Source organism: Haliotis rubra, unplaced genomic scaffold, assembly GCF_003918875.1.
Source record: "Haliotis rubra isolate DU_JTF1 unplaced genomic scaffold, ASM391887v1 Scf310, whole genome shotgun sequence".
NCBI classification, from domain to species: domain Eukaryota; kingdom Metazoa; phylum Mollusca; class Gastropoda; order Lepetellida; family Haliotidae; genus Haliotis; species Haliotis rubra.
The window spans coordinates 32,788-57,100 of record NW_025766981.1 but is presented as its reverse complement, the minus strand read 5'-3'; the positions used below and the strand labels follow the sequence as shown (position 1 = coordinate 57,100).

At 38.9% G+C, this 24,313-nt stretch overlaps 1 protein-coding gene across 1 annotated transcript in view; it reads right to left on the bottom strand.

The window, feature by feature from the left end:
* The window catches only part of LOC124283159 (N-acetylgalactosaminyltransferase 7-like), a 28,925-nt gene that overhangs the window by 3,455 nt on the left and 1,157 nt on the right, over positions 1-24,313 (bottom strand). The window contains 8 exon segments of the mRNA XM_046719186.1: positions 806-925; positions 1,328-1,445; positions 2,235-2,429; positions 4,302-4,509; positions 5,255-5,421; positions 5,754-5,892; positions 6,747-6,945; positions 13,973-14,192. Of these exon segments, the coding sequence (XP_046575142.1) occupies positions 806-925; positions 1,328-1,445; positions 2,235-2,429; positions 4,302-4,509; positions 5,255-5,421; positions 5,754-5,892; positions 6,747-6,945; positions 13,973-14,116 (1,290 nt within the window). The 5' untranslated portion in view covers positions 14,117-14,192.

Below are 24,313 nucleotides of genomic sequence, written 5' to 3'. Positions count from 1 at the left end.
TTCCAGCTATATGGCACAGTCTGTAAATTATCAAGTCCAGACAATCCAGTGATCAACAGCATGATTTACGCAGTTGGGATATGATGACATGCTTCAACCAAGTCAGCAAGTCAAGTCACCGGATCCTGTTAGTTCCCTCTTACAACAAGCAAGGAAGACCAATTCTGGTCCGGACCTTTAAGGGTGATAATAATTGTGAACCAGACAAACCAATGAATGATATTACGAAGCAACACAAGAGACAAACGTATGCTGATGAAGTCCCATTCCAACCAAGAATTCCCACAGGTTGTTAACATAGAGTCTGGCTGGGCAGACCACTTGTGAGATGCTGGTCTACAGTCAGTAGTCAATGGTCAGCTGTTTCACACACAACATCACCACTCACCTGTGAAGATCCGGGTTAGAATTGATCTTCAGTAACCCATGCTTGTCGTTAGAGGCGACTAACGGGATCGGGTGGTCAGGCTCGCTGACTTGGTTGACACATGTGATCGTATCCCAATTGCATAGATCGATGCTCATGCTGTTGATCACTGGATTGTTTGGTCCAGGCTCGATTATTGACAGATGGCTGCCATATAGTCGGAATATTGCTGAGTGCGGCGTAAAACTATCCTCACTCACTCACTCATCACCACTCCAGTACTGGAGCTCTATCCAGTCTGATTTCCCCAATGGGGCACTCACAACTGACCTAAAACATAACTGATTTCAGTCACCCAAACCAATCACATTTCACTGTGAGTTAGATATTGCTTGACCAACATAAATATTGGACATTTTCAGCATACCACATACTTACCAAGTTGATAACAGGTATCTTGTGACTGATCTTGCCAAATGAGTAAGGCATATGGTTTCTGTAGACATGTCCCACTCTAGCGCATGGCACCCACTCTATGGAGCCTCCACACTGCCAAATCTGGGAAAACAGGAACGTAAAAATCAATGAATCTCAAGCTTCCGCTCACATAGGAAATAACAGCCATCAACAAGGGAGATAACTCTAACAGCCTTCCACACAACACATCTGTTGGTTTCAGCTCTCAAAACTTCAGCCATAAAAGGCAAGAATTTATGGATGTCAATTGTGAGGAACTTCCTGAGTATAAGATGAACTCAAAATCACCATGAAGGAGTAAAAATATACCATGTTCTTAATGAAGTATATTCATAAATTCTCAACTTTTACAACTTTAATGAACTAAAATCAGCAGCCCTTTGAGTACAATATGTCCATAGTTTACTGTAATGCTATATCTATGTCAAGAACATGTTCAGAAAAAACTATGAAAGTTATTTGTCAGCTAATCACAAAGTGTACCTTGAAGGAAAGTTCAAAGTTCTCTCCTCCCCAGATCTGCATACCAGGGTCATATGCTCCAATTTCAAAGAAGTACTTCCTGTCCATGGCAAACAGGCCTCCAGCATGGGTCGGGGATCTGCACAGAAGATCACCGAGGTCATGACACAGGATCATACTAGGGTACAGAGCTGTACTGACATACCACACACAGGATCATACTAGGGTACAGAGCTGTACCGACTTATACCACACACAGGATCATACTAGGGTACAGAGCTGTACTGACTTATACCACACACAGGGTCATACTTGGGTACAGAGCTATACGTCTGTATTGACTTACAGCATACACAGGATCATACTTGGGTACAGAACTAGAAGTCTGTACTGACTTATACCACACACAGGGTCATACTTGGGTACAGAGCTATACATCTGTATTGACTTACAGCACACACAGGATCATACTAGGGTACAGAGCTGTACTGACTTATACCACACACAGGATCATACTTGGGTACAGAGCTATACGTCTGTACTGACTTACAGCATACACAGGCTCATACTTGGGTAAAGTAGTCTGTACTGACTTATACCACACACAGGCTCATACTTGGGTACAGAGCTATACGTCTGTACTGACTTACAGCACACACAGGCTCATACTTGGGTACAGAGCTGTACTGACTTATACCACACACAGGCTCATACTTAGGTACAGAGCTATAAGTCTGTACTGACTTACAGCACACACAGGCTCATACTTAGGTACAGAGCTATACGTCTGTACTGACTTACAGCACACACAGGGGCTCATACTTGGGTACAGAGCTGTAACAGGCTTTACTTGGGTGGTGGTGGTGGTGGACTTTACAGCACCCACATAGTCATACTTGGGTATAGAGCTAAAAAAGCCTATACTGACTTGTAGGGTTCACTGTTGTATGCCCTTGTGCCCAGCTCCTTCTGGGGCACCTGGCTCTCCTTGTACAGGAACACTTTACTGACTTACCCACTCATACTTGAAGATACCTACTGATGATGGTTGGTGGTGTAGACAGGGTGGTAACGGAAGTTGTTCCAGTCAATTCCATCCACTATTGGCACTGCCATCACAGTTCTAGCAATAGAATCACCAATGAAATTAGAAAAGAAATGATTCACAATGATTTGAGTCTGACACAAATCATTTAGAATGTAACAATATATCAGAATATTGACATAATGCAATTGTTTACTCTTCGTTTATTCTTAATCAATAGGAATTAGAAAATGGTGATGACATTGATGATCGTATGCAGGGCAATTGATAGTATTGGTAGCTGCAGTTAATCATGAATAAAACACAAAGGATGCTTAAACTCAGTTTATACAGTCAAGTTTAAAACCTGCTTTGTGTTGACTACCTAGCATAATGGCAATGTACGATTAGAGTTACTTCCCTTTATGTTTAGAGCTACATGAAGGAAATGGCTGACTCTGACATTGTCAGTAATATTTTATTTATATCTGTTAAAAAGACTAATACAATTATCAGTTCATGTAGTTTTATTAATACTATCGCAATACTATTGCAATAGTTGACAACTATCTCAGTACTACAGTGTGAGGCATGATTGTAATACTATTGCAAAGAATCACAAAAATTAATAACCACCCATGAAATGGAGTGAATGAGTTGGGTTTTCACCGCTTTGAGCAAAATTCCAGCAATATCACAGCTGGGGACACCAGAAATGGGCTTCACACATTGTACCCATGTGGGGAATCGAACACGGGCCTTCGGCGTGACAAGCAAATGCCTTAACCACTAGGCTACCCCCCCACACACACCCACACCCATGAAATGAAAAATGATTTAACAGGATGAAGTAACAACAGTCATCACAAGATGACATATCCCCCTGGCCCCTACATTTTGAAAGAACAAATCATCTGACAGTTACTCAAAGTTCTGCTTGATTTTTTTTAGACTAAGTCCAAATCGTTTCCATGGAAATCATGAAAAATATAAATGCCAAAAGTCTGTAAATAGCTAAAGGCACCACTTCAAGATCTGCCTCAATAATCTGCCAAGTTCTGTTGAAAGATACTGAACGTTTTTTGAGTTGTGCTCCGGAAACGAGGCCCACCCCTCACTTTTGAGACTAAGTCCGAATCGTTTCCATGGAAACCGAGAAAATAATAAATCACAAATAATCTGTAAATAGCAAAAGGCACCACCTTAGGTTCTGTTTGATATATCTACCAATTTTTGTTGGAAAATATTGAACATTGTTTGAGTTATGCTCCGGAAACAAAATGATTACAAACGGACGGATGGACGAGGCATCAACTATATCCCCCCACATTACATGCCAGGGTATAAAAGGTACCCAACACGTCATCATATTCATTATGACATGAACGAACTGGAAAAAGAGTCTTTGCTCACATCCTGATCCGATTTGACAATATACCAAACTTGTCAGTATTTGCCATTAACACAAAACCTATCAATGATTCAGTCAGGCTATATGTAAGCAGGTTGAGTGAAGGAGGTAGTTGGGTTCTCAATGTTATTTCTTGTCTTGTATGTTTACTACTTTGATAAAACCTATATCATCTTTATACTGGATCGGGATGTAAAACACATCGCACCTGTATCATTGGGATACGACACCAGTGAAGATCCAGGTTAGAATTGGTCTTCAGTACCCCATGCTTGTCATAAAAGGCGACTAACAAGATCAGGTGGTCAGAACCGCTGACTTGGTTGACACATGTCATTGCATCCTAAATGCATAGATCAATGTTCATGCTGTTGATCACTGGATTGTCTGGTCCACACTCTATTATTTACACACCGCCACCATATAGCTGGAATATTGCTGAGTGTGGTGTAAAACAACAAACCAACCAACCATTGGGATACGTATCGTATCCTCCCCACATCGTTACACCACCAACATGTATCAGCCGTCCATACATCTGATATCATGAAGATACTGACCTGTCATGCCTGATACGTGTCAGCAGAGGAACCAGCCAGTTTCTGTTACATTCACAATGGGCATCCAGGAACAGAATGACATCCCCAGTGGACAATTCTGCCCCTCGGGTCCGAGTTCGGATCAGTCCCTCTCTGTCTTCATTCCGGTACAGCTTCACTTTACCATTGAACTGTTTCACATAGTCCTCTAGTTTGCCTTTCAGGTGCTCTGGAGAACACAAGGATATGGTTAGTTTGTAGTTGTCACAAAACTTGCTTGTTTTCATCATGTTCATTGAAGGCCGGAAGTTATACTTACACCAATGTGCATAATTATTCTTGGTAGCACTTTGGTGAATATTCAGCCCAATTAAAATGAAAAACATAATGTTATACTACTCGTCACTTAATAAGACCAACACAGGTTACTTCTGATAAATTCTGTTCTGGATACTTTAATCTGATGCCTTGTCTCATGAGATGGTCGGTACAGAGAAAATCTGGACTTGCTTCATTTACTGCTGGAGCATTACACAAAGGGCTGGGTGGAAATGAGATAATATGGTTCAGGGGCTGGTGAGGTAAGGTGAAATTGGGTTTAACGTTGTGCTTGAGAATATTTCGCTCATATGACGATGTGCATGCGTGTGTATGTGTGGCTGCATGTACTAGCCCAGACTGAAGCTAGTTTTATAGTGCTAGCCCACTGAGATACCATGCCGCAGTGAAGCATGAATACCCCACTCTGACACATTATACTGACTCCGAGCCGACCAGTCCTTGTTGTACCCATTAATGCCGAGCGCCAGGCAGGGACCAACAAGTACCGTATTTTAACGTCTTTTGGTATGATGATGGTCGATGATCGAACCCGCGACCTTCCGCTCTCCGGGCGGACACTCTAACCACTACACCACGGAGGCGGTCCTCAGGGACTAGGCGATAGACTAGAGGCAATGAAGATGGCTACAAACCCTTGTCACTGTAATCGTCCACCATGACAACCTCCTTGAGCAGATTAGGCGGGGAGTTGTTGATGACGCTGTGCACAGTGCGGACAAGGGTGGACCAGCCCTCGTTGTGGAACACCAGGATGACGCTGACCGTGGGCAAGTCTGTAGGGTAGTGCCAGTACTTGCACCTGTGCATAGCAAAAACAGGAATGAAGGAATCCACTTCAATCACTGTGATATGATTCTAGTCATTTGAGTTTAAAATCAATGGAAGTTGCAATCAAAAATATATCAGTAATATTGCAAGCTGACCGCAAACTTGAAACCACTATGGAAATATTTGTCTTTGTTGAAATATTTGAACAATTTCAACGCAAACACACAATGGCTTATTGCTTAAGGTTTTGGAACTCAGATGTTGATTCTGATTGGATTCTCAAAATAATCCTGATGTTAAGAAAATGATTTCTTTAATATGAGACATAATCCACATAATCAGATATCAGAAGCAGAGACTTACTCATCCATCCTGGTGTCAGGGATGCTTCTGTCCATAGGAATCTTGTCACTGGCTATCATGTTGAAGCCAAACTCTCGAATAGTCTGGTCGGCTTTGGACTGCTCTTCCATTGTAGTGTATACAGGCTCCCCCATCTCACCTGGCAGAAGAATGGGCAGTGAAGGTTTGTGGACAAGCCAGTGTGTTTAAGTGTGTGTGCATCATAGGGATAGTGTGTTTGTGTGTGTGAACATGTGCATGTATGTGTCAGCGTGTGTTATAATATGGCTTAATGTCGGGTTCAAGATCACTGACCTTATGTGTGTGTGCATGCATGTATGCATGTCTGTTCAAGCAGGAACTAATATTAAATATATATTACAATTACAATCTCTCTCTCTCTCTCTCTCTCTCTCTCTCTCTCTCTCTCTCTCTCTCTCTCTCTCTCTCTCTCTCTCTCTCTCTCTCTCTCTCTCTCTCTCTCTCTCTCTCTCTCTCTCTCTCTCTCTCTCTCACACACACACACACACACACACACACACACACAACATGGCAGACTTGTAAAATATTACTTATAGAGACCATGTCATGACCATGATAACATGCAAATATGCATATGTTAATATCATTTACTTAAAAGATATCTTCCACTTGAAAAATATTTTAAACAACAGATGAACTTTATTGGATCCTTTAAATTTTCACATAACATTTCAGTATCAATTCCCATGGTAACCTGCGAGTGACTGAAGTCTTCCTAAGCCTGACTCACTCATTGTCGGGTGAACAACATCCATCTGATAAACCAATTTGATCATCTACAAAGCAGACCTACATAAGGCAGGTTATCATTCATAGTTCAGTGAACATTCTCTCCCTATCCTGAGGCAATCGTCGTGGAAACCAACATCTCTAAGCACCTACAGCGTGCATATGACAAGGCCTAAAGATCTGGTGTAATGATCTGCCATTAAACAATGTCTGCATGGGTAACTTATCTTAATCTTCACTCACCAGGAGTATTTCTGGCTTCAGGCTCCTTGGGTTCAAAGTTGCCCATAATTCCTTTCTTCATGACAGCAACGGGTCCAAGATTCTTGTGTTCAGAAGGCTCGTTGTCCCCTCCTACTTGGGGTTGGGGGATCACATTGTCTTGATTCAGGTCAGGTACAGCATTGTTACTTTTATGTTGCCGTTTATAGTCCTTCTGGTTCTGAAAAAGGTACAATGAGTGAGTAAGGTTTTATGCCACTTTGACCAACATTACAACAATATCAGGATGAGTGAGTGAGTGAGTGAGTTTTACGCCGCTTTTAGCAATATTCCAGCAATATCAGGGCAACGGACACCAGAAATGGGCTTCACACATTGTACCCATGTGGGCAATCGAACCCAGGTCGTCGGCGTGACAAGCAAACGCTTTAACCACTAGGCTACCCCACCGCCCCTGCATACCTGTGACAAGGATAGTGTCTTTACATCCAGAATAGTGATGTCTTGACAACAGTGATAGTGTCTTGACAATCAGAATATTGTGTTCACAATCAAGATGGTGTCTTGACAATCACAACAGTGTATTATCAACCAGAACAGTGTCTTATCAAACTGTATGAGGTCAACCAGGATTAAGTCTTAGCAATTGATATCTTGTCTTGATAAGTCATCATGAAATATAGGCTTAAAATATTCATTACGCTTTAAGACAATCATTACCATGTTGATATTGCATTTGTATCAAATGTCCATTTTTGGTACAGAGAAATTCCTTATTTCAAGAAAGTACTCTTGTTGTCACAGTTCTAGAGATATGATTAGTAAAACTGCATATTACCTGAAAAATGTTGAGTTGAGTTGAGTTGGGCTTTACGTCACATCGGCAATATTCCAGCCATATAGTGACGAGATCAAGTCAGCATTCATAAACATTTTAAGTACAAAATCCAAATGAGTTGTTTTGTTTTTTAAAATATATTCATTAGGCCAAACCAATTTAATTTCTTGTTTTACGGATCCACCGGTCGTATTTTTTCAAGAATAAGAAAAAATATATATTAATTTTCCCCGCTCAAAAATTAAAATCCTCATGTTTTTATTGGAAAAAAATGTAAACTTACAAATAAAAATATTTTTGATTGGTTTTTTCCCCATAGACACTTCATAAATTGCCAAAAATAAAATACTTTAGTATTCAAAAGGAAAATATCTACGACAGGTGATTTTTATTTTTTATTTTTTCCCTCCTGCCTTTAGGTTTTCTGAGGACAAAAATCCGTAAAACAAGAAATAAAATTGGTCTGGCCTTACATTATTATTTTAAAAACGGAAAATGTCATAGCACTAAATTCAAAAGCAAGCAATTTGTTATTCACATTACAATTTATGATACAGCTTAACTTCCCTCAGGTAGCTCACAATAAGATGCCAGCTCACGCGGGAAAACAGATCTTTCAGATTTGTCGCATCATAATGCGAGTCCCTTGCCCGTGTTTATTTATATAATTACCAAATGAACTTTAGTAGGCATCTGATTCGAACTGTCAGTGCTCTCTGCTTCTATAATCTTCAAAGTATGACACAGTATATCATGCATTTATCAGGATTACGAATGATAAAATCCATATGTTGATATGTTTTAGAACAATTTTTTGAAAATAAAGGTGCTATTTTAAGTCAGCTAACAGCGAACCTGTAAATGCTGGGACAGGTGTGCACTGCGCAGCATTGATCCCCAACCCAGTGTGTTAACATACAGCAGATGTGTGTACATAAGTAACAGCTGGGTTAAACTCTAGCACTGTGACACTCAGCATGACGAACACAGACATATAGGGTTTAACACCCTTTTTATGACAGTACTAATGTCATTTTTGATTAATGTGATAACTGGCCAGTCGGTGTCTTGTATACAAGGGAAGTCAGTTAACTGGCCTGAACTAATCTCACGTCATAATGTCTTCAGTAACCCATGCTTGTCGTAAGAGGCGACTAACAGGGATCGGGTGGTCAGGCTCATTGATTTAACTGATTCATGTCATCCAGGAACGAAATACAAATTGTTTCATCCAGTTATCGAAATGCATTTTGTTATAGGTCCCATAGGGTACCAGACAGATAATTTATGTGTGCCTTTGTGAAAATAAGTGTGCCCATACCTTTTGATGATCCAGTCAAACTTAACAACATCGCAACAATTATGTCATTTCAATTTGTTAATAATAATAAGTCAATAAACATCATGTAATCCTGTAGACTACTCTGTCTAACAGTCCCTAAATACATATTACTATTAGTTCCCTTCTGCTCAGCCCTTTCTGCCAAACGAAAGCTCTTAATGTAGCAAGTCTAGATTTCTTCAGGTTCTGAATCTCCCATCTCACTGGGGCTCCTTATCAAAATGATATACATTCCAAGACTAAGCGTTAGTCTAACCTGTAAACTTGAGAGCTGGATTTCCTGAGCCCTATCATGACTGCAAGGATAGTTCTGCTTCAAATGTCCCAGACCCATAAGCTAACCCACATACTAGGTTATCATCCAAAATAGCTTCCCTGTTATGCTCACTGGCATTCAATATTCAGCACAATTTTGATCCCTGTTATCGTATTCCAATTGTGTAGATCGATGCTCATGATGTCAATCACTGGACTGTCAGTTCCAGACTCCATTATTTACAGACTGCCATCATAAAGCAGCAATATTGCTGAGTATGGACAAAACAGACAATAATTACAAACATAATACACCATAACTGACTTTGTTTTCCCTTCTGAAATTCTTATGGTGGTAAAAGTTAGTTTTTACTCACAAATATTTCACTAAAAATAAATCTTGTCAACTCGTAATTTGTAATGGTAAATTTGTAGCATTTTATTCACCAGGTATGCAAGATTAAACAAGCAGAAGGTTGATAGACCTTTGGATCTGATTTACAAGCCCATTCATAAGAATCTGCTTGAAAAACGTTATCTGTACACCCCATTAGTGATTAATGACCCACTCAAGAGCATGTGGTCACCTGATTTCATTATGCTTGATAATAATGCTGAAGGATTCATTGTCGGCACAGGTACAGAAACGTACCCTAGCCAAAATCAGAATACAGAAATGTACCCAAGGACGAGTCCATCCCTCATAGTGTGTTTTTCTTGATCGGAACTGGCACTGTTGTATTACAGCATACATAGTAATGAATATTTCGCGATGCACATTACCACTCGCAATAACTTGAGCAGAAACAACTACATTTGGCTTCATTTAGGGGGTTGTAGAATTATAGATTCATCCAACATTTAGGGTACTGGGCACATTCCTATATTTTGACTTTGTTCAGGGTACATTTTTGTATACATATATGTACCTGGGGTACATGTCTGTAGTACCTGTACAGACAACGACCACTTCAGCAATAATCATGATAATTCTGTACATGTATGATGGTCAGAGCATAAACTTTGATGAGATCAGCTCCCTATCACCCAGTGCACAAAAAGTTTCCAAAATTGCTGGCCAGTCAGGCTAGCTATTCCTGAAAGTTACTAGCCCCAAAATAATTCACTAGCCTGAAATTTGAATGTAGACATGGGTTTCATCATTAAGCTGCTAATATGATTTATCAGGCCATAACCTTGCCTGATTTAAAAGTGTATTAACTTAAGAAGTCAGAGAGAATGATATATTTACAAAATGATCCCATGAAAATTAACCAGCCAGTCGGGCCAGTGACTGTGGAGATTTACTGGCCCCGACTGAATTTTTACTAGCCACAGGCTAGCAGGCCAGTGTCTATTTCACACACTGATCCCCATAATGACAACAATCAGTAAGTCACTTAAACAGCCAATCACCTTATCATCATAGTGTTCTGTATTGTCAGATTGATGAAGTTGAGTTGGGTTTTACATCGCTTTTAGCAATATTCCAGCAATATCACAGCAGGGGAAACTGGAAATGGGCTTCACACCATTGTACCAATGTGTGGAATCAAACCCAGGCCTTCAGCGCGACAAGCGAACGCTTCAACCACTGGGCTACCCCACCAACCAGCATCTGGAGCCAACACAAGCTGTTCTCCATTCAGTTGCTGCATCTGTACCACCATTCAGATCTACACAGTGCATTCAGCTCCAGGTCAATACCACTCAAAGCAGCCAGTCCCAGTACAATCATCTACTGTAATCTGATAGCACTGTACACAATGTCTCAATACAATAATGCTCAAGTAACATGGTGAATGTATTGATATTCATCCAAAAAGATCGGAAACAGATTTTCTGCTATATTATTTCCATATATGCTAAACCAACGAGTTCATTACATAGCAAGTTGGAATACATCTGGTTCATGGTGCATATAAACTGAAGGATAACAGTATTTGATCTTAAATCCAACATCTTACCACAGGCATATGACGCACTGACATATCTAGATCTGATCAGAAGTAACAAACTAACAAACTGTAACTTAAAAATGTCCCATTATGAGCAATTATTGAGATAATGAATGTTATAGATTTCTTTTAGTTCACTCATATACTCAAGAAAAGGATTAGGTACACGTTATCCCAACTTAGATCACACTCTTCCATAGAGAGTGAGTGACTGTGTTTAGTTTTACTTCGCTTTTAGCAAAATTCTAGCAATATCACAGTGGGGGACACCAGAAAAGGGGCTTCACACACTGTACCCACATGGGGAATCAAACCGGATCTTTAGTGTGGTGATCAAACACTTTAACCACTAGGCTACCCTACGGTCTCACATTCTTCCATAGATTTACAGATATGATAATGGTAATGTTATACATTTAATGACAGAAGGAAAGAAACAAAATACAAAGAAAAGAAATGAAATACAGATATACATGTACATAAACAGAGCTCACTATAACTTTTGATTTATGTATATATATATATATATACTGAGGGAAACAAATAAGGGAACACCATTTCATGGCAGTGTTCATTTATTTATTTCTCAGATTTCCTCCCACAGCGCTATTCAAAGCTGGTGATGAAAAATGGAAAATATTAAAGGAACGCTTGAATTTTCCTATGTTCCTTTATTTGTTTCTCTCAGTATATATTGGGAAATTCCCAAAATGTTTTTGACGACATGATTGGGTAAAATTGCATGATCCATTTTTAAAGGAAGAGATCAAGAGAATTATGAAACAATGCATCTTAAAGAAACTACAACACTCATATGTGTGTACATACCGATATTACAAAACTCGCATAAGATTTCATGTATTACCCTCAACCACTCTCACAAAGAAAGTACAATAATTCTGACATTTGTTTCATAAAAATAGCATGACACAGAGACTCGAATAATTATCTTTTACCCAATGACCATACAGCATATACAAGGAAACCAACTTGCCACGCCTACAAGGCTAAAACAACACAGGTACCACCTGCTTTGATCAGAAGAGGATGTAACATGTACGCGAGATGGGGATCACATGCTCAAGTGGCTATCAGAGAGACGGTCACTTTTTCACAGGATTGCCTGTCCAAGGGAAACAGATTTCTTAACAAAGCATAACAAAGTGTCTGCAAGTGTTACTTATTAAAATAATTAAAGAAAATTCAGTACAGTTATTGATAGTGATGTTTATAGACAGGGAGTAATATGAACCTGTGGCTAGTATGTGGTTCAACATGTTTAAAGTATTGTCATGGTTAATCATGCTGATGTCATTCAAACATCAACTGGTAAATTCAACAGTTCAAACACAAAAAACATAGTTCCACCTCCAATACAATGTTTGGAAATTTTGTATTTAGCAATTCAATGCTGAATCTTCTGTCCTTCAGACCTGTTTAAACCAAGATGGCAAATTGTTGCCAGTTTCTACTGAATACTATTAAAAGAAAGTGATCATGATGATGAATTATGATCCAATAGTACACATGAATGTTTCCTAAAATATGTATTAAACAAGAGTCATCGGAAGATGACAAATCCCCCGTACCCACAAATTTGTAAGAACAATTTACCTAACAGTTACTCAAAGTCCAACTTGATATTTTTTAGTGAGTGAGTGAGTTTAGTTTTACGCTGCTTTTAGCAATATTCGGCAATATCACGCAGGGTGATATTTTTTAGACTAATTCCATATCGTTTCTATCGAAATCATGAAAAATATAAATGCCAAAAATCTGCATAGTAGCAAAAGGCACCACTTCAAGATCTGTTTGATATATCTGCCAAGTTTTGGAAACGAAGCCCATCCCTCCGTTTTGAGACTGAATAAAAAATGTTTCCATGGAAAATAAAAAGAAAAATGACAAAAATTCGCAAACAGCAAAAGGCACCACTTCAGGATCTGTTTGAAATATCCTCTAAGTTTTGTTGCAAGATATTGAATGGTTTTCAAGTTGTGCTCTGGAAACAAAGCCCACCCCTCCCTTTTGAAACTAAGTCCCAATAATTTCCATGGAAATCGAAAAATCTGCAAATAGCAAAAGGCACCACTTTGGGATCTGTCTCATATATTTGCCAAGTTTTGTTGATAGATATTGAGTGGTTTTTGTGGTATGCTCCAGTAACGAAATCCACCCCTACTTGAGATTAAGTCCAAATTGTTTCCATGGAAATCGAGAAAATAAAATGCCAAAAATCTGTAAACATAAAAATGTACACTAGATAATTTTATTCAGATAATTCTCATAGTGTCATTTTTTGTCAGGTACAAAACATAAGAAACAATTCTTTAACCTTATAAATTATGGATCTATTTTCAGTTGATAATGTTATAACAAATGTATAAAATGAGCCTTCTTGTAATGTAAATGTTCCCTCTAAACATAGCATGCAAGCCATAATTGTCAACAGTTACATTGTATGCAATATGGACCTCTGTCTGTCTGTCTGTGTCTCTCTGTCTGTCTGGCTGTCTGGTTGATGAACGAGGAATGTTCTATGCTTCGTTATTATTAATGTAACTTTCCCCGATTGTTCATCACACCAACTTCCAAATGCCACTCAACAAAGTTATCAGTCATTTTCATGGCAGTTACTCTCCAACCTAATGAAGAAGTTTATCCAGCCATCCAACCATCCTCACCTTCCTTAGGATGCCCAAATTTTAATCAGCTAACTATGATGAGGACAGCAGTGAATTTTTTTCTGCATCCATTCTCTACGTTTGTGGCGCAGGTTTGCATGTCGCATAAAACGCTGTACTCATCTCATCGTCTTAAACAACACAGTCAAGTTGAAATCAGTGACACTCACCATTTCATTCACGAATGTGTCCTGTCTCTTGGCCACTCCCCTGTTGTCATCAAACAGATGGAAGAGGTACGGCCCAATCAGCAGCAGGGCGGTGACAGCTAGCCCCAGCTTCAGGAGCAGCTTCCTCCGACAGTACACCCTCATCGGGAAACTCTTATCTTCAGCCCCAGCTGGATCTCCACTACCAAAACGGTGCGAAGGGTGGCCTCTTTTACTTGCCCTGAAAATAATGTTTCAGTCTTGTATAACGTTTACTGTGTGAAAAAATACCACAGTAATAGAGTTGATCTGTAAATACAGATACATGATTGAGATTGGGAACAGAATTGGGAAGTTCAACCACATTCCTGCCACTGTAACCTGTAGCTAAAGATGTTTCACACGTAGAGAAACTTCATTGTTCAACATTAATGTTAAACTGTTACATATGGTGTATACATTTTGTAGCTTGTTTGTTGTTTAACGCCGCACTCAGCAATATTCCAGCTATAAGGCCGCAGTCTGTAAATAATTGAGTCTGGACCAGACAATCCAGTGATCAACATCATGAGTAGACTAACGCTAAGTCCCTGAATATATATATTTTTGATAGTAACAAAGACAAACCGATTAAAATTGTAAAGGACCCCAGTGAGTTGGGAGATCTAGACATGCTTCATTTAGGGCTCTAGCATTGCAGGGCAGGCTAGGCAGTAGGGAAAATGATGTGGTTCAGGGACTGTGAGACAGACTACATCATGAACATCTATCTACACAATTGGGATACATGTATACATACCTATACCAACTAACAAAGCCAACTAGTAAAATAATCAAGGAAACAGAGTATGAATGTGTGACAGTTACCATGGTTATAGAGGCAAAAGACAACAGTAATGCTACGTTACCATGTTTGCTATATGTACATGATGTACATGTACTAGTGACCACATCTTGGCAATATCACATCAAATTTGAACCTAAATAAACCTGAATATCAAACAACACTGAATAACCATGACACCATGAACATATTGCGTGTATTAATTACATGTTTAACTTACATGATTAAACTGAATATTTCTGTGATAAGTATACAGTGTTCATTCTAGGCCTCTCCTTTACGCCATTCGTGCACTAATATTTAACATGGCACACTGTACAGATACGTGTCAGCGCATCCATAAATGTAAATCTGATACGCATCACGAGTTTGTTTTCGCTTGGCAACTCAAGCAAAACTTAAGCAATTTGACATGACCCACAATATTTTCTAAATGACCCACACCAGGAGGACTGGTGGGTCATGGGCTCACTTTTTAGAAATGCTTGATTGAAAACTGACTATATAATCATGATGACAGCTTTTAATTTTATAACTAAACTGTCACTTTAACTTAAGTAAAATTTTGAAGAACTTACCACATTTACAGCACTGTAGTACAGCAGGATACACAAATATACGTATATATATGACATTAAATACCTTGTAGTTTCACATGTATCCCTCATGTAAGTTAGTTCTATGCCTCAGTTATGTTAGTTACAATATAGATGATTTATGGTTAGCATTTTAAACTAGAGCAATGTGAGGGAAAAAAATCCATGAAGGAAATACCAAATCGGGTTGGGTTAACTCAGTCACCAAGGTCACGATTATTGATTAGTTAAAAGTAAGCATGATAAATCCTTACATGATAATTATTGATCATGTATAAAACTAGTAGGTATGAAATTTTGGTTGGTTGGTTTGTTGTTTAACGCTGCACTCAGCAATATTCCATCTATATGGTTGTGGTCTGTAAGTAATCAAGTCTGGACCAGACAATCCAGTGATCAACAGCATGAACATCGATATATGCATTTGGGATACGATGACATGTGTCAACCAAGTCAGCAAGGTCTGACCACCCAATCCTGTTAGTCGCCTTTTATGACATTGACAAGTATGGGTTGCTGAAGATCAATTCTCACCCAGATCTTCATGGTGTCAATATTTATGACTGGTTGGTTGGTTGGTTGTTTAACGCTGCACTCAGCAATATTCCAGCTATATGGCGGCTGTCTGAATATAATCGAGTTTGGACCAGACAATCCAGTGATCAAAATCATGATCACCGATTTATGCAATTGGGATACAATGACACAGGTAAATGTCAATCAAGTCAGTGAGCCTGACCACCCGATCACGTTAGTCACGTTGTACAGCCCTCATAGCATTTTTCGGAACAAGAGCTGGGTTTCAAATACCACAGTATACTAATAAGCTAATTCCCTCTAATTTCCAACACCGATACCTATACACGAACTGCAGAGCAAACTGACTGACAGACTAATAGTAATAAGATTATGAACTTGGACGAGGGTTGACAGACACAGCTCAAGGAAAACACTGGTGGTAACACGGTCAATCCCAAACATGTGCACATACACTATGTGCATTCAGCATGTCACACAAGGTAACAGATCAATAGCATATCACAATGAAAGCATAGCACTTGACAGTGTTCAAATAGAAGGATGGTAATCAAGGCATCCTAACAATGGCCCCAATAATAAAAGTGAGTGAGTGAGTTTGGTTTTATGCCGCTTTTAACAATATTCCAGCAATATCACGACCGGGATGCCAGAAATGGGCTTCACACATTGCACCCATGTGGGGAATTGAACCCGAGTCCTCAGCGTGATAGTGAACTCTTTAACCACTAGGCTACCCCACCGCCCCACTACTAAAAGTAAAACATTTAGAGGTCCATAGATTCAAATAGTGTGTCAAGGACTCAAACGTCCTACTTAATTTTGAACACTGTACAATTCATATCTACCATTATCAGATTACGTCCTGCAAACACAGTGATTATACGTTATTACTGGTACAGAAATATTGTTTTTTATGCTTAACTCTTTCAACACCAGTCAACCAGAGGCATTAACTGCCATGACACCGAGTTCCCAGAGACTCTGAGGTCATAGATGAAGCCTATGTTTATGAAGGAAATTATAAGCTTGTAAAACGTTATTGCTACTACATCCCATACACCATTTAAAAGATCTAATCCTACTGTTGATAAATATGAAGTTTATTTTTATAATATTATTCAAATAATACAACTACAACTTAAATAAAATTAATTTTTAATGAAAACGCAAGCTTACGTTTATAACGTCCAGATAAACCAATGAAAAAGAAGCAAAAACTATGGCGATTTTTTCCATTTGTGACATGTCATAACATGCCCGTGCCTTTTCTTTTCTATTTTCATTTTAACGTAATCAGAAAACTATTATAAAATATTTCTTAAATAATATGTATGGTAAGCCTATTTCCCGATATCTGTGGCTTTCCGCCGTAACATGACATAACAACGGAAAATACCTCCGTTTTGAAGCGTCATTATGAATAACATGGGAGGCTTAATCGTCTGATGTCGGGTATCGTTCGAAAGCTCTGAACATCAACAATATCACTGTACCCTTGCCAAGAGTATTTTCACAGTTGTAAGAAGCGATTTTATTGGATAAAATTGGTTTCTAATGACCGCTTTTAAGCTACAGTCTGCTATAAGAAGTCGTGATTGGTCAAAATCAGACACGTGACCTAAGGGCAGCCAATCATATTACGGCAATGGATGACGTCCTCATAAACGAAAACTTTTAGATTTAGACGAAAGTTTTGGGTAAAATAATGCTATTTTAAACATATTAAGCAAGAAATCGCTACCTATACGTAAATTATGGAACTTATTTGACGTATCGTGGTAGGTTATGACCTGTGACAAAAATGCTTCATGTATATATTTTCGCATTAAACATCGTGTCCGAGCATGAAGATTGAGGCGGCGAGAGCCGGGATGTCACTTGTCAGTGACTTGGACTTACATTACATGATCGCACAAAAAGATGGAAATAATAATTTTATATGTACGTTTGACAACTTTTATGAATGTTGTTGTTGATTTTATTCATTAGTTTATTCAATTTATTTAATGAATTCCTCGAAACATCGTTACTTTGCTCTTTGACAATGTTATTGTGGACCCGCTGCCGAAGCATGTGTCCGAGAATCGTTGTTTTCAAGAACATTGCGAAAAATAGTTTATAATTTTAATTCTGCTGATAATATATGATAAATTTAAATTTAATAAGTGTTTTCAGACATTGTGAAATGTGATAGATTTAATATATGAATCATAAGTCCGGGTAGGTTCCTAAAATTATGTCTGATTTTGACGTGACTACTGCCTGGCCGCTTAAGCGGCCTCCGGTGTCTGGGGACTCATAACGTTGTGGCCGCTTAAGCGGCCTGCGGTGTTGAAAGGGTTAAACTAGCATGCTAAGCCTTGTCAGCACAGATCCAAGAGCTACTTGATGTCAATTTGACATCATTATGTCATGCAGTACCATGCTGAAGTTATTCTCTTGCACAAACATCTACACACGATGCCAAAGAGGAACATTGGAACATAGGGTTAAAACTCACATAATTTCACGGGACATGATTGGATTACCCAGTCATCTAACTTCTCTAAAAGCACCAGGGCCCACTTACACAAAATGATCTTAGCGCTACGACCATCTCAAGGCAACGTTAGAGTACGGGTGTTTGATCATCATAGGGCTAAGATCGCTCTGCGCAAGCGGGCCCATAATTCACAGCCAGGCATGCTTTGTTTAACAAAGCTCAACATGTTTAAGCACCTGAAGGTTGTGGGTTTAAATCAGAGATTTGCTTATTTTCTATTCTGGGTGTTAGTCATCACTATTCCATTGCCTGATCATGCTGATAGTTTCAGCCAAGTGGTGATCAGTTCATGGCAGGGTTCGAAAATATATATTAGTGTGCCATGGAACAGTAAATATTGAAATGGCACGGCTGAAAACTATTCTCGGTGCCCTTTTGTCACGCCTAATGTTTTAGAGACATAACTCACATTTAGTCATTTAATCCCCAAAACAATTATACCATACATATTTGAATGCTCATAAACCCATTTCTTTATTTAACAATAAATTTCAAATGATCATCATCAATGTCATTTATTCTAAAAACGTGTGGGCATACTTGGTTTCTGAAGGCACACCTAAAATATTTGTCTGGTGCCCTAAGGCACACTTAGAAAAAAAGTATTTCTATCCCTGGTTCAGGGTGTCGTTCCACTAACCGATCTTATCTGAGATCAGTCTTAGCAAGTTACGCCAATTTTACAATTTTCGCTCTTCTTCTTCACATAGAATATGAAAGCCCCTATTTGGTTTCTCTTCGATTGATTTTAGCGATCCTAAGTTGGTCATGAGCAACTTAGACTTTGGATCTTAACTTTACGATTGACTTGGGTAAGATCCGTCAGTGGAATAGTATGCTGATCGCAACACCACGCTAAGATTGGGATTTTAAGGGTTTACAATTGGCATAGGGCTAAGATCGGTTAGTGGAACGGCACCCTGAACAAGACCATTGTTGGCTGTCCTCCTTGTCCACATTAGGGAGGGAGGGAGTTTAGCTTTATGCCGCACTCAGCAATATCCCAGCTATATGGCGGCCGTCTGCAAATAATCGAGACGGGGACAGACAATCCAATGATCAACAACATGAGCATTGATATACGCAACTGGGATACACTGACATATGTCAACCAAGTCAGCGAGCCTGACCACACGATCCCTTTAGTCACCTCTTACGACAAGCATGGGTTACTGGGGATCACTTCTAACCCGAATCTTTACAGGTCCTTGTCCACAGTAAACTTATATACCATCATGTAACTGAAATAATTTTCAACATCTTCAAAGCAATCTTAAACCAACTTGTTCATTAAAATTCAGTAAACTTTACCCATTAAGTACTTCAAGTTACCAAGTCACCTATGTCATCAATATTGAACGTGATGACTATGACCATGATATAATAATGAAAGATGAATTAGCAAAACCCTATCACCCCAACCTTCATGCCATTCTCATAATGATATGGCTTCTATAAACCACTATAAACACAAACAGACATCGGGGTTGTCTCAAAAGCAAAAGCAGGTCGGTTGTCGCAGACAGTGGTTGTGGGTCGGGCTGGGGATAGAGATATCAGCTGAGATAAGATAATCCTGTAAACTAGGCAAGTAACAATTTACAAATAATATCCAGTCCTGTCAATCTTCGGGCGGCCATGCTACCTATATATTTTGAGAAATTTAATACGATGGCTGATGTAACCCTTTCTATAGGTATCATACTGTTTTACATATCTCAACATAAACTTTATGAGAGAAAGACACATTAGATGTTAATCAATATCAGGGGTGGAAATAACACATTGCCCGATGTCCGAGTCCAGTGTTTTTATCTGTCGGGCAAGCAAATTTGTATATCACGCTGTACCGGTGTCCAGTTGACTTTCCAATGTTAATTATGTTGTTTATTTAAAAAATCAACAAGAAAACGGCCTGTACAGTGGAAAAATTATCAGGGCAAGTGATTTTACATGTGTCACTGTACCGGAGTACACTAGCAATTCTAAAGTTATTTCCACCCCTGAATATATGACAAATATTCAACACACAAGAAAACGCATAGAATATCTTTGAGATGATTCCTTGTGTCTGTAGGCAGCACGTGCATTTCATGCCAGGTGAGTCAACGGTCCGTCGTCATACCTGGCTGAGCGACCTAACTCACAGTAGTACTGTCATCTATAGTCTGATCTATTGTTTTAAGCAGCTATTCTAAGTTTTGCCCGATTTGATGAGCAAACATGCCTTTCTGGACATCCTATTACACATCCCACTGAATGCCCAGTTAGGCTGAAGTGGGTTATTTCGACATATGCTATTTGCAATTGTGTAAATTTTAGGGATACACACTAACAGCCAAAAAATTGTTTCTGTTTCCTATAGTACTTTAGTCCATTGAATATGTTGGTACGTTACAATTACACAGGTTCATATATGTTACTGGGAATACGTGAAACCAGGGATTTCAGGTAATCCCTAAAAGAGTCAGTGATTTCGTGAAATCACTGTGACCCCCAGGGATTTCATGTATTCCCTGAAAATTCAAGGGATTTCATTAAATTACTGATTGTCATGGTGTTCCATTAAAGGCATTCTGTGATAGGAGTAAATGTGTGAAATTAATGTAGCTTAAATGGACACTGATCCAAAGCCATTCCCTGGGAGTGGTTGTTGCTTTTGTTATTGTTTTCCCTGCAACTGCCCAGATGATATCCCAGAATTCTTGATTGGGTTGAATCTCTGTTGCGCAACCCGCAAGTGCAATTGACAGTATAAGTATAATCAGTGTGTTATCGGTTAATCCTTTGAACAATTTTTTCAAACCCAGCTGAGGATTCCTCTTGCTGCACTTCCAAGCGCATATTACATAACATGTAATACATTTGTCACATCAGACCTTAATTTATAATATTGAGTACTTACTCCAGACATGAGAAATGCCAAACATGGCCAGAGAAAGAGGTGACCGTAGGGACATTTTTGGTATAGTTATGCATCATGATCAAGCTAATGACAATTATCGAAAGGCGTGAAATCCGGTATCCTCAAACGTTTTGTTCACTCTCTACGAATGATGTGACCATGGATAAAGAAATATCTCTCCGGACGTGTGTCATTTCCGAGTCGAATTGTGGTAAGGGTTTCCAGAAATATAACCAGAGACCTAACAGTGTAAATCGAGACATTGTAAATGTTTTAAAATGGGACTGAAGTGTAATAGCCAGTGTCATAACAGTCTATCTTGTCCAAATAAATGAATTGTATCAGTATATACTCTGTATTCGCATCATACATTTGGTATTCTCCATTTCAATAAAGGCTGCCAGGGGATTCATGAAATCCCTGAGCCAATATTTCTGTAATTTAATGAAATCCCTTGATATCTTAGGGGATACATTAAATCCCTGGGGGTCACAGAGATTTCACGAAATCACTGACTCTTTTAGGGATTACATGAAATCCCTCGTTTCACACATTCCCTGTAACATATATGAAGCAAATTTGGTAAAAACATGCCCATACAAACATTGATAAAATATCCAAATGCCTTTTTGCCTGAACAAATCACTGTTCATTCTACATGTGCAAGGCACACTGATAATGCAGGTATTTTTGTAGCAATGTACGTGTACTCAAGGCACACCTGGTTCACATGCCTGAGGTCAGACTTAACAGACTGAAGAACAAAAGGCTCGGTTTCAGTTGATTTTCAGCCTGAAGGAAGAATTTATACCATTATCTCTGAATATAATGTTTTCAACTTCCATCTACATGTTTGAACCCTGCTTATTTATAACTGGTCCCTAGAACTCTCTGATGTGATGTCCCACTTTCACCTCTAGTCACATATGCCGGTGATAAAGTCTGTTAACCAATACCACCATTGAATCTGGACAAGACACAGTAAAGTGACTGATACCGAGAGCATAGGTCTATACAGTTGGGATATTAGGCTGACTGACTGACTGAGTTTACGTTTACGCCGCTTTTACCAATATCACGGCGGGGGACACCAGAAATGGGCTTCACACATTGTGCCCATGGGGACGAACCGGGTCTCGATGACGATACCCCACCGCCCCTGGGATATTAGGACATGCATCAACATGATCAACCACGTTTACAAGCATGACCACCCAATTCTTTCAGTCACCTCTTGAGACAAGTACGGGTTGCTTGAGACTGAATACCAACTGGATCTTTACAGTGTGCAGGCAATAAAGAACAGGACAAGTTATTTGCAAATCAGTTTGCAAAACCGAATGCCATTTCCCAAAATTCCCAACAATAAAAGCATCAATACCTCTGGTTAAGTCATTAGATGTATAGAAATGAGACCCATGGAATCTTTTCTGTGGACTTTGTGAACATGAACTCAAACAAGATCACTTTCTTGCACACAAAACTCGGGCGTCGGGCAATGGGTTATTTCCACCCTGAAACAAAATCACTTTCTACACACAAAAAAGTACATCAGCAACTATCAATGATTATTGTCATCATTTCCCATTTTTTTACAACAGTTTGCCTAAAAAGCAATCATTCACCAAAATACAACTTTCATAATGTACAGGATGTCTAAGCTGTCATGTTCACAAATTCACTAATGTTTATGCAATGTTAGAAACCCATTTGAACAGGACGACCTGGTTAAAAAAAATCTTTAAAATAAGATAACCTCCTTTCTACAATATTATCAGCATTGAATTTAAAAATATACTGATACACACCAACACGACCAATGGAAATATCAACACAGTTAAGAGACAGAGCATCAACAGACATGATAGAGAATATTGCATAGCGTGGAAGAAAAGAAATATGCTTAGTAATCATTAACAGTGTAGATGTGTCTTTACTGCTTTCAACATAACACCATTATGGGCAACAGCTGCTTGATTATGGCCACATAGAGCATGATAAGATCGTGAAGATATTAACTGTTATTCTCCATAATAGAGAAATGCATGCTGATGATTGTTTATTTGGTCTTTGAAACATAACAAATACATATTTTGCCATACAGTAGTTGGCCATAAGTGAGTCATCATTAGTGAAATTCCCATAGACTTGCATGTTAATTAACTCTTGCAAGACATTTTTTCATAAATTTAGTTTCGGTTCGAATTGATTTCAATACCTATCTACCAGCTGGGAAATCATCTCAGCTACATACACATAATTTCCATTCAATTTTCCGATGATTATTGAGAAAACTGCAACTACTAAAACAACATATATTAGACATACCAATCTTGTTTAACATGGTTTTCTGTGGGATAGAATAAAATTAAGTTGTACTAATGGTGCCTAATCAGGTGTCTTTTGATAACTGATCATGCTGATCAATGGAAAGATGAAAGAAAATTATGTACACGTAGCTGAAGATGATTTCCAAGATGCTTGCAAAATATCAAAATAAAATGACTTCTACTCAATTTATGAAAATTATTCTTGCAACAGTTAATTAACATGTAAGTCTCTGGAAATTTCACAAATCTTGACTCACTTATGGCCAACTACTGTATGTATATTTGCACTCATTGTTAATCATGCTAATAAAGAGAATAGGGTAAGAGGATGCATGCCTGGGTCACATGGGATATCACATATTAATGGAATATCATCTTTTGATAATGACGAAGGATGTGGAGTCATCCTACAGCTGCCGTCCTTAGCTCAGGTTAAAAAAATTATAGTTAACTTCTTTGGACATCTCAGATAGCATTCGGATGTTGGCCCAATGTTGGCAAAACCATTGCCAACGTTGGGCAAACATCTGAATGCTATCTGGGATGTGGACAAGGCGTCCCACTTCAGAAAGAAAAAGTCTCAGGCTCAAATCCCATCAAAGGAA